Source organism: Triticum dicoccoides, chromosome 7A (genome assembly GCF_002162155.2).
Source record: "Triticum dicoccoides isolate Atlit2015 ecotype Zavitan chromosome 7A, WEW_v2.0, whole genome shotgun sequence".
Lineage (NCBI taxonomy): Eukaryota > Viridiplantae > Streptophyta > Magnoliopsida > Poales > Poaceae > Triticum > Triticum dicoccoides.
This window is the reverse complement of record NC_041392.1, coordinates 394,550,857-394,567,197: the sequence shown is the minus strand read 5'-3', so window position 1 is coordinate 394,567,197 and position 16,341 is coordinate 394,550,857. Positions and strand designations below refer to the sequence as shown.

The 16,341-nt window shown below is 44.2% G+C and overlaps 1 protein-coding gene and 1 long non-coding RNA gene across 5 annotated transcripts; both read left to right on the top strand.

The window, feature by feature from the left end:
• The first annotated feature begins 202 nt into the window (after positions 1-202).
• Positions 203-3,629, top strand: LOC119329071. 4 transcript variants are annotated; one of them, XR_005159278.1, is made up of 3 exons: positions 203-516; positions 628-1,967; positions 2,099-3,629. It is a non-coding gene; the product is annotated as an uncharacterized LOC119329071 (long non-coding RNA). The 4 variants fall into 4 exon arrangements; XR_005159277.1 differs by having other exon boundaries at positions 2,091-3,629; XR_005159276.1 differs by having other exon boundaries at positions 628-2,326; positions 2,418-3,629.
• Positions 3,630-7,731: 4,102 nt separating this feature from the next.
• LOC119329070 lies at positions 7,732-8,829 on the top strand. The gene is made up of 2 exons (XM_037602054.1): positions 7,732-8,298; positions 8,625-8,829. Exons 1-2 carry the CDS (start codon positions 7,818-7,820, stop codon positions 8,666-8,668), a joined length of 525 nt encoding a protein of 174 aa, XP_037457951.1. The 5' UTR covers positions 7,732-7,817; the 3' UTR covers positions 8,669-8,829.
• Positions 8,830-16,341: the final 7,512 nt, after the last annotated feature.

Sequence of the window (16,341 nt, the reverse complement as noted above, 5' to 3'; positions counted from 1 at the left end):
AATTCAAAATCCTTACCTAATAGTAAAGCGCTTATCGCTTCTGGTCGTTCGTCATTAGTATTTTGCAAAAAAAGACCCTGCGCTTTTTCGTATTCAACCCACAGTTCATGATTAAGTGACTTCAGGGGAAAAAACGTTTCGCGATTTGATTTATTTATTTTCGTCACTCATGAAGCGCCGCCCCCCACCTCCCACCCGATCTCAGGCGGCGCTCCTGCGGCCACCACCTCCAACCCTCCTCCCACCTCCAACCTTCCTCCGTTCAGAGTGGTCCCAGCCGACAACGTGCGCCTCCTCTAGGAAGAGGTTGTGGAGAAGCGGAGGCTGCAGAGGCAAGGCGACCTCACCTCCCACCCCGACCTCGGCGGCGCACCTCCCGGATCAGACCCAACCCCCGCACCACCTGGGTCCCTCCCCCATGCCATTACAGCCTCCACCTTCGACGTCCATTATCTTCTCGAGATCCGCAACCACCTGCACCCAAACTGTTCGATCAATCGACCCAACAGACAGGAGGTAATTCACTAATCAGTTTTTGTTCCTTTGGTGTTTCATCTTGCACTAACTTTATGTGAAAGTCTTCATTTACGTACTACCTATTTTGTACATTCTGATTGGTTATATTAGCCTAGAGAATGGGAGAAAGAGGAGATGCGGGCGTTGGCACAGTGCTGAACCACCGACGCGACGGAAAGATGAGTATGTCCTTGCTGCCAGCCCGTGTCTCGGCAGCCAGTACGAACACGTTCTCGTGTGCCTCCGCCAAGCTGATTCGGTGCCGACAATTGTCATCTTCGTAAAATTTAGATGTTCTTAATTTTTCTTTTCTTCTAAAATGAACATAGTTGTGAGCTTCTTTGTTGGGTAGTCAAATTCTGGTGGAATTAATAGTATAATTTGTATTTTTGTTTTTAAGTCTTACGCATCTGGTGAACCCAAGGCTGTCCACATGCATTTTGAACATTCATTAAGTCTTGATCGGTTAGCTGGGGAGGCTATTAACAATCTTAAAAAGACCAGGTTTTTACCATTAAGCACATGCTCCAGAAATGCTATACATGTTCTCCCCTATGTTCTTTTTGGTAATCCAATTATTGTATCACTGCCTGACCTGTGCTAGGTCTGAATTTGAGGGTTTACTTGAGAAAACTTCTGCTGAAGTTAATGGTTCCCTGTCAAATCTGCACATATGTAACTGCAGCAAGAAACTGCTGGTGGTGCACAAGCTAGGATCAGCTGGAACGTCCTACTGAATACCTTCATGGAGACAATTGTAAGCATTCCAAGATTGTATTACCTTGGCCCAGCTTAAGTTTTTACACTTTGCTTAATATGGGATAGTGCATCATTGAGCCATGTATATCTGCTTCATTTTACATGACTGGACTTACTTGCTTTACAAAAATATTGCAGCAGAAATATTTTCCTTTGACTATGGCTTCATAGATCTCTCTGAATCTTAGGTTTCATGTTACTCACCACTGTTTTTATTAATGATGTAACTTAGGTTTGAAGATTATTTCTCCAACGATGTGGAGCCGCTGACGCTTACTCTCCCTGAAGACTCAATGGCCAGCTCAGGTGCTTCCTTCAGTCTGATCTGCAGCAAAACGTTTTCCACGACCTCTTGAATTCTCATCGATGGATCCAAGTCAAAATAAAATTGTTTTGCCAACTAAAGCACTTATGAATTGTTCCTCTAATTTGGCATTCTTTTCAGACACTATACTAATGGTGAAGTTGCTATTATGATGTCCGTTGCTTATTTAATGATGGCTGAAGTGTACTGACATCATATTCATACAATATAGTTTGTCATTATCAGCTAGCTTAAATGGTATTCACTGGTTGCTTTGCGTGGCACTTGCTTGAGTTGAGTGATACTCTTATTCCTGTCCCAACATCGTGGTTTGGGAAAAAGTGGTGTACGAATGGCTTCGGAGGATAGCTTGCACGAGGTACTTAAGGTAAGCCTACTTATGTTATTATAGGCACATCTGTTCTATTTTAAATCATCAGGAAATGAGCATACTGCATCTTTTTGGTTCTATAATTTTGGATGTTAGGTGGCTTATGTAGTGCCCTGTTAGTTTGTCAGGTTCTCTGAAAAGGCATTCAAGAAGGGATGAAGCAATCTTCTACTTAATTCGGGAGCTCTTCCTTGTCATTGTTAATGATACTATGATACTCTGATTCCATGAGTCCATGAAACAAGCAATAATCTATCTCAAAAATTTGTGTCCAAGCATATAACAGTACTACAACTTACGAGTTCTGACTATGGATATGTAGCACGCTGACAAGACAAGAGAATAATGCCTCTAAGGTTCTGATATGAGCTTCGTGAATTAGCAAAATTTTGTTCTCATGGATGACTGCAATTATGAGTAGTTTTTACATTTTTTTTACTGATGCAGGCATTTGTCCCAGCTATGCCGCTTCCCATCAAACTCGAGCTCAGCGCTCCGTCTGCACTCGAGCACAGCTGTCGGCCATCAGCTCGCTCGAGCAAACACGCTGGCCGTCCCCGCATGATCTCCTCCCAGCCTTCTGACATGTTATTTTTGCATGCAAGGCTAAGCTATCTCCACCGGCTCCTTTTTCTGTTGGAGCTCCTCCCTACCCTGGCAAAACCAAATGCTACCATCTCCTTTCCTTGGCATGCTAAAACTTATGTCAGTTCATTGTCATGGATAGATTAGTGAGGATGAGATTGGGATCTTTACACTACAGAGGATGAGGAGCTATATGGGCTACGAAATGTTGCTTGAGGTGTGGTTCTGGGACCTGCTGTTGTTCAAATTACAGTTCCCTTATTTAGAACTAGGCATTCCCACTGATACTGACCATACTTGGAGCATTTCCAGCAGTGGCAGTAGACACATGTGGCACCACTTCTTGGTAGATTTTGTCCATTTACTTTTTGTATCCTTTGAATTAGAATATTCTGTGCAAGATTTGAGTTTGAATCTGGTCAAATTAATCTTGTACTCTCTGAATTTAAATAATGTCTCGTATCTTACTAAATTTTGTTTTGTATTGGAAGTATTTTTTTTCTTCAAATTCTCCGATGATTCTGAAACATAGCGGTAATTTTTGCAGGGTTCTATGGTACAACATCAAGTTTTACTCTTACACCTATGAGAAACTTTTACCTACCTAATAACCGCCTATTTTACTCTCCAATGGATCAGCCCATAGATAAGCAAGCAACTGAGCTAGATGTTCATGGTTGAGTGCCCTAACCCAGGCTCGAAGTCAACTTAGGCCTGAGTTTTCTTGAAGTTCTTAAATTGGCAGTATGGAAATTGAATACCTTAATTCTTCGCTATATTTGTGATACACTAAATGTTTATCGTGATGTTCTTGCCGTTGATGCTTTTCCTTGCCGAATGGCATTTGAGAGAGGGAAAGAACGTCAATTCTGCTTTTTAGTTGTATCTAACAAAATATCTGGGTGGATTATTTTTTTTATGAAGAATTACCTCGACGTACATTAAGATGGCATTGTTCTCATGTACAGGCTCCATAAATGGACCCGATGTACAGATTAGCATTACGACATAAAATTTTGTTGTGGATAATAAATCTAGTGAAAAAAGATTGGGCACAATTTATTTCCTCTCAAATAAAACATTTTGTCGTTCCTTTCCTTTACCAGAAAATTTTAAAGGGAAGACAAAGAAGTATGATGTTGATGGGATATGGACACTGGCTTTTAGGGATGATCAACCTTGCAAGGCAACAGAGGCCATGGTTATTGAAGAGATGAAGCTCTAGCAAAGTTCTGTTGGCTCATGAAGCGATTCGATGAAATTAACATGCTAATGGCTTGCATTGTTCTCAGCTTTCCATGAAACATTTTCTGATTATGGCTCATGGTTAATAAAAGTTTCATCATCTTGATACCTTTGTATGAAACCCTAAAAAAAGATACATAAGTATGCAATAGTGCTTTTCTTCGAAAGAACAAGTGGAAAACATATGTCAAGACGTGTTTGGATTGGAAAGGTGGAGATAGTGGACGAATGAAGGAAAAGACGAGGATGCTAAAGGTATATGTTCTGATACAATTGATGTTGAATCAGTAGAATATTTATTATACCCCCGTTGCAACGCACGGGCATTGTGCTAGTTCTTCTTATACGCCATGTAAACCCATTTCACTATGTGAGATTTATCTTTGTAATGGATTAGAATATTTTTATTGCAATTTGTTTTAAACAAATGAAGATGTTTAAAATATTCTGGAGACATATTAGTGTACATATAACTCCAGAATATAGAAAGAATGACTTATTTAGTGTATATACGTGCATTAATTGAGACGTGCGTCGCACGTGCAAGCTTACTAGTGAAAACAGATGTGGAACAGTACACATCAGTACTTGTCTAGTGTGCCAATTAACCAAGGTAGAACATGTACACTCTCCTGGATTACTGGATCATATTGAAATCCCTGATGTTCCATGGTGACATATATCCATAGATTTGATAGAAGTTTTACCAAAATCTCAAGGGAAAGAGGTGGTACCTGCAGTAGTCAATAGACTGACTAAATATGCTCATTTCCTTCCTTTGAGCCACCCATATACAGTCCAGTATGTGCTTCAGTTATTTCTGAATAACATTGTGAAACTGCATGGTGTACTGCTATGATTATATATGACATGGACGGAATATTCAGCAATAAATCATATCAGGATATCTTATCCAGCTTTAAAGTGAAACTCAAATTCAGTACTGCCCATCACCCCGAAACAGATGAGCAAAGTGAACGTATGAATCAGTCTAGAGCATTCTCTCAGATCCATGGTATTTCAACATCCTAAGGACTAGATGAACTGCCTTTCCATGGCCGAATAGTGGTATAACACCACCTACGATACATCCTTGAAAGTCACACCATTTGAAGCTCCGTATGCATATCATCCTCACCAAATCGATGAACTGACACTAACCCAGAAGTATACTGCCTTGGAGCCCAAGCTGATATGCTTGACAAAGATGAGACAGAAGCTCAAGGATGACCTGTTGCATGCTCAAAAATCATACGAGACATTTTGCTGATCTGAAACGCACTGAAAGGCACCTGAAGGTTGGAGACATGCTGTGCATTAAGGTACAGCCATACAAGCAGAATGCTTTTGGCCTAGGGGCCGTGGTCCTTACAAGGTGTTAGCCAAAGTGGGTGCTGTTTCTTACAAACTTCAACTCCCAGACACTGCTCAAATTCATCCAGTGTTTAATACTCCCTCCATTTCATAATGTAGTGCGCCCAAGCTTTTCAAGATTCAACTTTGACCATAAACTAGACCGATGATACATAAATCATTTTACTGAAAATTATACCTTTGAAAACTTCTTTTGAAACGAATTCAAAGGTATTTGTCATGCTCCCCCCGCACTCGCCCATGTCGGTTAAATTTATGGTCGAAGTTAAATCTCGAAAAGCGTGGGCGCACTACATTATGGAATGGAGGGAGTACTAGCCACCTCAAGAAACATATGGGCAAGTTTGCAGTTCCTCTGCCTCACGTTCCAATGCCAACAAGAAGATGGGCTATTGAAAACAACACCTTTTGCAGTGCTGGACAGGCACATTATTAGCACAACAAAGTTCCTTTTGCGCAATGGTTGATTCACTGGGAGAACTTAGCACCTACTGATGCTACCTGGGAAGATGTCCCGTTTCTTCAGACGACGTATCCAGATTTTACGCCTTGAGAGCAAGTCATTTCTCAGGCGGGTGGTAGTGTCAGGACCCAGACTGAACCCAGTAGTGTCGATTCCAGAACGACACCTCTTCAGTTAACCGATGGACGAGATCAAACCATAAGAGTGGCAACGGACGGTCCACATACAAGAGTGCCGTCACATTACTTTCAGTTAACTCTGTTTATCACTTTCACTGTTTATCTTCCTCAGTTAAACCCGAAGCTATATATGCTGATTACTTGGAATGGAAGAAGTAAGAAAGGAGGAAACCAGTCTCATTAGTTACTGCAGCTAGGGTTCTACTCCTTCTCTTCACGCGAGCTCTCTCTCCGTTCGATCCCCAAATCAGAGACTAACACACCAAATTTCATGATCCTCGCATTTTAAACCTGATAGGTACACCGTCATATTATTACCATGCCACATGTATAAATTGCTTAACTTCGACCCGGATTATCGGGGTCACATCCCACATCCCAGATTAACTTCCCAAAGAACAGTACCCCTCTCGATCCATCGATCTTAACTACCATGATCCTCGTCCCTCGACCCCGTTCCTCGACCCAGTGGATTCGGGTTTCTGGTAACTATGGGTTAGCCGCTACATGCATGTCCAAAGAAGTGGCCATTTAGAGGCAGCATAAACGCATACCTAATTTTGCGCTATCTAAAAAGGAGTACTTGAAGAGGTTTGCGGTATAAGGCCAATGGACACTTGAATGTAGAGGGCTACAGAATGCTGATTGGGCTAGTTGTCCTCATGATAGAAGGTCAGCATATGGCTTTTGTGGCTATGTTGGAGGAGCAAAAAGCAGATCGTGGTCTCAATGTTGAAGCAGAATAAAGAGCAATGTGTGTGCTTGAGTGAGATGCTGGATGAAATGCCTCCTGTTGGATTTGAGGCGGTCATTTCATCTGTTTGTGATAACAAGTCGGCCATTAATAATACAAACAATTCAGTTTGACATGACCGAACGAAGCATGTGTAAATAGATCAATCCTTCATCAACAGCGTCTAGAAGGCACATTGAAGTCAAGCCATGTAACCTCTAGAGAACAAATAGCAGATTGGTTGACAAGGTGATTGTTGGGCTGTGTCTTATCTGTATTTCAGTGTGTGTGTGTGTGTGTGTGTGCTTATGGCCCATGTGGCCCATGTGGCCCATGTGGCCCATATAACCCAGCAGCCTATATATGTGCTGCCCCCTTGTACAGGAAAACCTAACTCCAATAGAATACAATAGCAGGCCATCTTTCTATCCCAGCCGCCACCCCTCTCTCCCCTGATTCTACATGGTGTCAGAGCTTGGGTTCCCAATCCCAGCAGTGGTGATGGTGGTTGGCTGGTTGTGCTTGCTGGCGATTGTCTGAGAGGAGAAGGCTTGTGTGGAAGAAGGAGAGGTGGAATCCCAGATCTGAGGGGAGGAGGTAGTAGAGAGGTGAAAGTGGGGAGCAGTGGTTGCTGGAGGTTGCTAGTGGTGTGATTCAAGATTGGAAAGATGGGGGACAACCAGGGGTTGGTAAAGGCGTTGGAGAAGCTAGCTGAGCTCATCACTGTCAAGGCAGAGGGTGTGGCTTCCCCAGGTGCGCTTGTTCCTCAGCCTGAGGTGATACAGAAAATAGAACTGATGCCAAATGAAATCAAGATGGAAGGGGTCACAAACTACCTAAGCTGGTCCAGAAGGGCATTGCTAATATTGAGGACAAAGGGGCTGGAAGGCTATGTCAGAGGGGAAGTCGATGAACCGGCGAACAGGGCAAGTGAAGAGTGGAAGAAGTGGAGTGTCATTGACTCTCTGGTGGTGGCATGGCTGCTGAACTCCTTGACCCCATCCATTGCAGCAGCCGTGGAGAATCTTCCCCATGCAGCAGAGGTATGGAAAACCCTGGAAACATTGTACTCCGGGAAAGGGAACATAATGCTTATGGCGCAGATTGAGGATAGAGTAAATGAGCTAAAACAAGGGGATAAGTCGGTGATGGAGTACATAGCAGAATTGCAGCATTTGTGGGCTGACTTAGACCACTATGATCCACTGGAGTTACCACATTCAGAATGTATAGTTGCTACTAAGAAGTGGGTAGAGCGTAGGAGAGTGATGAAATTCTTGAAGGGACTTAGCTCAGAATTTGAAGGGAGGCGTGCTGGGTTGTTTCATCAGCCAAAGCTCCCCTCACTTGAGGAGGCAGTTGCAGCAATGGCACAGGAGGAGGTCAGGTTAAAGTTGACCAGGACTGGAGAAGCGAATGCATCTCACTCAGCATTTACTGTGTCTGAATGGAAGGAGACAAGAGAGTGCTTCAACTGTGGAGAGAAAGGTCACATAAGCATAAATTGCACAGCACAACGCAGAGAAATACGTGCTAGGGGAAGAGGTTACAGCCGAGGTGGATACCGGGGAGTTAGAGGCAGAGGTAACTCTAGGGGTTCGAATTATTCCAGTGGCTTCAAAGCAAACTTGGCTAACTTGGCAACGCAAGAAGAAGGGACGTCAACAACCTCTCAAGGGGAGTCGAAGAGTAGAAGCCAAGAGGACAACACCTTTGGGAACTTTACCCACTTTGTCTACACAGGGGAAGGTAACTTTGCAAATGCATCTATATCCACACATGATTTCCTTCCAGATTGGATATTAGATTCTGGAGCATCCAAGCATGTTGCGGGTACCTCAACTGAGTTTGAATCATATATTCAGTACCCAATTACACATTGTGAAACAATACAAACTGCTGATGGCACCTCACAACCGATTAAAGGAGTTGGATCAGTTCAATGTACACCCACTATTAAATTATCTGATGTATTACATGTTCCAGCCTTTCCTGTGAACTTGCTTTCTCTAAGTGCTTTGATTGATCAGATAGATTGCCGAATAACTCTTGATAAGAAAATATGTTTGATTCAGGACAGGATGACTGGAAGGAAACTTGGGACAGGAACCAGGCGTAGTGGATTGTGGTATATGGATCGTGATGTGTCTAGGTCTGGTGCTAGTCCTATTTTGGCTGTACTAGTTGGAGTAAGTGAGACAATGGCGATGATCCATCACTGTCGCATGGGGCATATGGCTTTTGATAAGATGAGTAAGATGTTTCCTGATGTAATGCGTGGAGTAGACAAGAGTAACTTATGTGTGATGCATGTGAATATGCAAAGCACACAAGAATCTCATATTTGAGTAAGGGGCTAAGGAGTATATCCCCGTTTATGCTGATTCACTCTGATGTGTGGACATGTCCTGTTGTTTCTGTTAGTGGAATGAAATATTTTGTGACATTTATAGACTGCCACACTCGCATGACTTGGGTGTACCTCATGCGACATAAAGATGAGGTATTCCAATGTTTTCAGGAGTTTTATGCCTATGTGCGAAACCAATTTAATGTGCAGGTGCAGGTGATCAGATCTGACAATGGAACTGAATATGCAAACAAGCAATTTGGAGGTTTCCTGTCAGCACAAGGCATAATGCACCAAACATCATGTCCAGATACCCCTGCTCAGAATGGTGTTGCAGAAAGAAAAAACCGACACATTTTAGAAGTGGCTCGATCACTTATGTTCACCATGAATGTGCCAAAATTCTTGTGGAATGAAGCTGTCATGACTGCAACGTTCCTGATCAACCGGATGCCTTCAAAAATGCTTGGTATGAAGTCCCCATGTGAGATGCTATTTGGGGAGAACAAATTCTCAGTTCCTCCGAAGTTATTTGGGTGCACCTACTTCGTTAGAGATCACAGACCAGCAGTGGGAAAGCTGGATCCACGAGCTGTAAAATGCATATTTGTTGGATATCCTGCAGGGCAGCGAGGCTATAAGTGTTGGAGTCCTGCTGAAAGGCGCACATTTGTAAGTATGGATGTCACCTTTCAAGAATCTGAGCCTTTCTATGGTGAGAAGACAGATCTCAACACTTTATTCGAAGAACTTGACCACTCACAATCTATGCAGGGTGGTCAAGAGGGGGAGTGCAACTTGAGTGGTGAGTGCAGCGCCAATGGCGACAAGGAGCAGCCAATACCAACCCCGAAAATAGTGGGATCCTTCATTCCAGTTGTAGTTGATGGGGCTGAACAGCAGAGGTGGCAGAGACCAAATGAGGAAAGGAATCCTCAGGTGTATACAAGAAGAGAGTTGTGGAGGAACAAGTGCATGAGGAGCAGTCAAAAGAAACTATGGAACAGGGGGAGCAGTCAGAAGAAACTCAAGCGACAGGAAGCTCATCTGAAGTGGAGTCATATGAGAATTCAAGTACTGAAGAAGCATCACCTAACCTGCCAATCGCTCTCAAGAAGGAAGTAGCAAGGAAAACTTTGAGCAAGGGCAATCTTGAGCATGACATCAGTAATTATGTCACCTATGAAGCCCTATCACCTTCATTTAGAGCATTTGTCGCATCACTTCAAGCCGTGATTGTTCCTAAAGACTGGAAAGAAGCAAGACAAGATCCAAAGTGGTGTGAAGCCATGAGAGAAGAGTTGGAGGCCCTGAGAAAGAACAAAACATGGGAGCTAGCAAATCTTCCATATGGAAAGAAGGCAGTCAGTTGTAAGTGGATCTTCACAGTGAAGCAGAATCCTGAGGGTAAGGTTGAACGTTACAAGGCAAGACTAGTAGCCAGAGGGTACAGCCAAACATATGGTATTGATTATGACGAAACATTCGCCCCAGTTGCAAAGATGAATACAGTGAGGATTCTAATCTCATGTGCAGCTAACTTTGGATGGCCACTACACCAAATTGATGTAAAAAATGCCTTTTTACATGGAGATCTACAAGAGGAAGTCTACATGGAAATTCCTCCTGGACTTTCTACACCTTCTACATCTGGGACTGTTGGGAAGGTTTGTAGATTGAGAAAATCTCTCTACGGTTTGAAGCAATCGCCAAGGGCTTGGTTTGATCGGTTCAGGCAAGCAGTTTGCAGTATGGAGTATAAACAATGCAATGGAGATCACACTGTTTTCTATAAACATTCCAAGCAACAGATTACTATTCTTGCAGTATATGTGGATGACATCATAATAACGGGAGACAATGAAGAGGAGATTGGAAGACTAAAGAAATGCCTAGGCAAAGCATTTGAAGTTAAGGATCTTGGTCAGCTAAAATATTTCCTGGGTATCGAAGTTGCAAGATCAAAGAGGGGAATAGCCCTGTCTCAGCGGAAGTATACCTTAGAGCTCCTAAGTGATATGTGAATGCTTGGATGTAGAGCAGCCCCAACTCCCATTGAACAAAATCACAAATTGACAGCACAGATGGGTGAACAAGTTAACAAAGCAAAATATCAACAATTGGTTGGCAAACTTCTGTACTTGTGTCACACTAGACCAGATATTACATATGCAGTAAGTGTAGTAAGTAGATATATGCATGACCCCAGAAGTGGACACCTTGATACAGTCTATAGAATCATGAGGTATCTAAAGGGCAGCCCTGGTATGGGACTCTGGTTCAGGAGTAATGGCCATTTGAATGTTGACGGTTATAGCGATGCTGATTGGGCTAGCTGTCTTGATGATAGACGATCAACCTCTGGCTATTGTGTGTTTGTTGGTGGAAATTTGGTATCATGGAGAAGTAAAAAGCAACCGGTGGTGTCAAAATCAACTGCAGAAGCTGAGTATAGGGCAATGTCTCAAGGGCTGAGTGAGATGTTATGGGTAAGAGGCCTTCTGCTTGAGCTGAAAGTGCTCGGACAAGATCCTCTGAATGTGTGGTGTGACAACAAATCTGCAATCAGCATTGCTAATAATCCAGTGCAACATGACAGAACAAAACATGTGGAGATAGACAGATTCTTTATCAAAGAGAAACTGGATGCAGGAATCATCAAGATAACTCATGTGAGCTCTGGACAACAAGTCGCCGATTGTCTGACAAGAGGTTTGGGAACCAGGGAGAGCAATCTTGCTTGTGACAAGATGGGCATGATAGATATCTATCATCCCTCTTAAGGGGGAGTGTTGGGCTGTGTCTTATTTGTATTTCAGTGTGTGTGTGTGTGTGTGCTTATGGCCCATGTGGCCCATGTGTCCCATGTGGCCCATATAACCCAGCAGCCTATATATGTGCTGCCCCCTTGTACAGGAAAACCTAACTCCAATAGAATACAATAGCAGGCCATCTTTCTATCCCAGCCGCCACCCCTCTCTCCCCTGATTCTACAGTGATTAGTTAGTGAAGAGTGTTTGTTGGCATGTAACAAGATAGGGGCATTAGATAGCTATCGCCAATCTTAAGGGGTGCTGGGCTATATGTGTGTGTGGGTGTATGTGGGTTTTAGGCACATAAGCCCATACTAGTGTATACATATTTGCACTCGTAGCAAGTGAGAGGGAGAAGATTAAAGAAATTTGCCTGCCAAAACTAAATAAACCAATAGGAGGTCCAATAGAGAAATCATGGCTAATAAAAGCATGCTACCACTTGGGTGATTGGATCTATATGCAAAATTGCAAATGAGTTTGCAAGCTCTAGCTATTGTACAAGAGAGTAGGTGCAATTTATTGGAAGAAAGACGTGGTACCAGCGAATCAGCAAGTAGGTGGAGCTTGAGGGCGGTTCAAACCTACTGAATCACGGTAAGCATGGTACTCCAGAGCAAATTTTTGGAGGAGCATGTAGCACATCAGATAAGAGTCGGGGTAGAGATACTGGGAATTTTGACTCGTATCCTAATCCTAATAGCACATACAGAGATGAACTACAAAAATTATAGACCAATCCTACTACTCACATAAGGATTCCAACTTCCTTCGGAAGCGGGGCGGTGTTTGTATAAAGTGAAATGGTCATTGTTTAAACATTTGTTTTTTCAGCGGAAATTTTCACCACTTAACTAGGTTAATTTTCTATCGCACATTAGACCCTGGTATGTGGCATACTAATCAAAACCTAAAAAAAATAGTAGCTACCTTGTTTTATACAACCACCAGCTTACTACTAGGATCACAAGGTTTTAGATAGTGGCTATCGCTCCATGACTAAATTTGACCCAAAAAATTACTGCCACAAAACGCTGTCCTATATACCAGTATTTACTTTATAAAGCAATTATATTTATCATTCAAGATTTGAAAAACTAGAAAGGGTACTAACAAGAAACATGATGAGACATGTATAGCACGGACTCAACAACAACAACAACAAAGCCTTTAGTCCCAAACAAGTTGGGGTAGGCTAGAGGTGAAACCCATAAGATCTCGCAACCAACTCATGGCTCTGGCACATGGATAGCAAGCTTCCACGCACCCCTGTCCATAGCTAGCTCTTTGTCGATACTCCAATCCTTCAGGTCTCTCTTAACGGACTCCTCCCATGTCAAAATCGGTCGACCCCGCCCTCTCTTGACATTCTCCGCACGCTTTAGCCGTCCGCTATGCACTGGGGCTTCTGGAGGCCTGCACTGAATATGCCCAAACCATCTCAAACGATGTTGGACAAGCTTCTCCTCAATTGGTGCTACCCCAACTCTATCTCGTATATCATCATTCCGGACTCGATCCTTCCTCGTGTGGCCACACATCCATCTCAACATACGCATCTCCGCCACACCTAACTGTTGAACATGTCGCCTTTTAGTCGGCCAACACTCCGCGCCATACAACATTGCGGGTCGAACCGCCGTGCTGTAGAACTTGCCTTTTAGCTTTTGTGGCACTCTCTTGTCACAGAGAATGCCAGAAGCTTGGCGCCACTTCATCCATCCGGCTTTGACTCGATGGTTCACATCTTCATCAATACCCCCATCCTCCTGCAACATTGACCCCAAATACCGAAAGGTGTCCTTCCGAGGTACCACCTGGCCATCAAGGCTAACCTCCTCCTCCTCACAGCTAGTAGTACTGAAACCGCACATTATGTACTCGGTTTTAGTTCTACTAAGCCTAAACCCTTTCGATTCCAAGGTTTGTCTCCATAACTCTAACTTCCTATTTACCCCCGTCCGACTATCGTCAACTAGCACCACATCATCCGCAAAGAGCATACACCATGGGATATCTCCTTGTATACCCCTTGTGACCTCATCCATCACCAATGCAAAAAGATAAGGGCTCAAAGCTGACCCCTGATGCAGTCCTATCTTAATCGGGAAGTCATCGGTGCCGACATCACTTGTTCGAACACTTGTCACAACATTATTGTACATGTCCTTGATGAGGGTAGTGTACTTTGCTGGGACTTTGTGTTTCTCCAAGGCCCACTACATGACATTCCGCGGTATCTTATCATAGGCCTTCTCCAAGTCAATGAACACCATATGCAAGTCCTTCTTATGCTCCCTATATCTCTCCATAAGTTGTTGTACCAAGAAAATGGCTTCCATGGTCGACCTCCCAGGCATGAAACCAAACTGATTTTTGGTCACGCTTGTCATTCTTCTTAAGCGGTGCTCAATGACTCTCTCCCATAGCTTCATTGTATGGCTCATCAGCTTAATTCCACGGTAATTAGTACAACTCTGAACATCCCCCTTGTTCTTGAAGATTGATACTAATATACTCCGTCTCCATTCTTCTGGCATCTTGTTTGCCCGAAAAATGAGGTTGAAAAGCTTGGTTAGCCATACTATCGCTATGTCCCCGAGACCTTTCCACACCTCAATGGGGATACAATCAGGGCCCATCGCCTTGCCTCTTTTCATCCTTTTTAAAGCCTCCTTCACCTCAGACTCCTGGATGCGCCGCACAAAACGCATGCTGGTCTCATCAAAGGAGTCATTCAGTTCAATGGTAGAACTCTCATTCTCCCCATTGAACAGCTTGTCGAAGTACTCCCGCCATCTATGCTTAATCTCTTCGTCCTTCACCAAGAGTTGGCCTGCTCCGTCCTTGATGCATTTGACTTGGCCAATATCCCTCGTCTTCCTCTCCCGGATCTTAGCCATCTTATAGATGTCCCTTTCACCTTCCTTCGTGCCTAACCGTTGGTAGAGGTCCTCATATGCCCGACCCCTTGCTTCACCAATAGCTCGCTTTGCGGCCTTCTTCGCCATCTTGTACTTCTCTATGTTGTCTGCACTCCTATCCAGGTATAGGCGTCTGAAGCAATCTTTCTTCTCTTTAAGCGCCTTCTGGACATCATCATTCCACCACCAGGTATCCTTATCTTTGCTTCTCCTTCCCCTGGACACTCCAAACTCCTCCGAGGCCACCTTACGAATGCAAGTCGCCATCTTCATCCACACATTGTCCGCATCCCCTCCTTCCTCCCAAGGGCCCTCCTTAAATACCCTCTCCTTGAACACCTGAGCTACCTCCCCCTTGAGCTTCCACCACTTCGTTCTAGCGACCTTGGCACGCTTATCCCGCTGGACACGAATCTGAAAGCGGAAGTCAGCAACCACCAGCTTATGCTGGGGTACAACACTCTCCCCAGGTATCACCTTACAGTCTAGGCACGCACGCCTATCTTCTCTTCTCGAGAGGATGAAATCAATCTGGCTAGAGTGTTGGCCACTACTAAAAGTCACCAGATGTGATTCTCTCTTTCTAAAGAGGGTGTTAGCTACAATCATGTTGTAGGCTAGAGCAAAGCTTAAGACATCTTCTCCTTCTTGATTCCTGATGCCATAGCCAAAGCCCCCATGCACCCCTTCAAAACCTGTGTTAGATGTACCCACGTGGCCATTGAGGTCTCCTCCTATGAAGAGCTTCTCACCAATCGGTACACTCCTAACCATGTCTTCCAAGCCTTCCCAGAACTCCCTCTTGGTGTTCTCATTGTGGCCTACTTGCGGGGCATATGCGCTGATAACATTGAGAACCAAGTCCTCAGCTACCAGCTTGACCAGGATAATCCGGTCCCCACGTCTCCTGACGTCTACCACTCCATACTTGAGGCTCTTGTTGATCAAGATGCCTACGCCATTTCTGTTTGCAGCCGTCCCCGTGTACCACAGCTTGAAGCCGGTATCCTCCACCTCCTTCGCCTTCTGTCCTCTCCATTTGGTTTCTTGGACGCAAAGGATATCAACACCTCTCCTCACTGTTGCATCAACTAGCTCCCGAAGCTTCCCTGTCAGAGACCCTACGTTCCAGCTACCTAAGCGAATCCTCCTAGGCTCGGCTAGCTTCCTTACCCTTCGCACTCGTCGAGTCAAATGCGAAGACCCTTGCTCATTTTCCACTACATCCGGGCGCCGATGTAGCGCGCCACTAAGGATGCGACGACCCGATCCTCGCTCACTTGCCACCGTATCCGGATCAAGATACGGCGCGCCACTTGGGGGGTGACGGCCCGGCCCTTGCCCATTTTCCACCACACCCGGGTTCCGATGTGGCGCGTCGCTGAGAGGGTTACGCCCCAACGAAAATCTTTTGGGTTTCATCTTCATAAGAGTGGCTGAGTTTTTACGTTGGCTCGCCAAGCCTATCACAACCCTCCTCCTTTACCCGGGCTTGGGACCGGCTATGTTGAGACAACATAGGCGGAGTTATGTATAGCACGGACTCGAATAATTATAATTGTATAACCCTCAATGTATATTACAAATTATGCACTAAACAGCATTATTTAAGTATGGACATGAAATACTTGATGCTAAATTTATTCAACATAGCCTGTCATCCTACCTCGTAACTCCGCCTATGTTGTCTCGACATAGCCGGTCC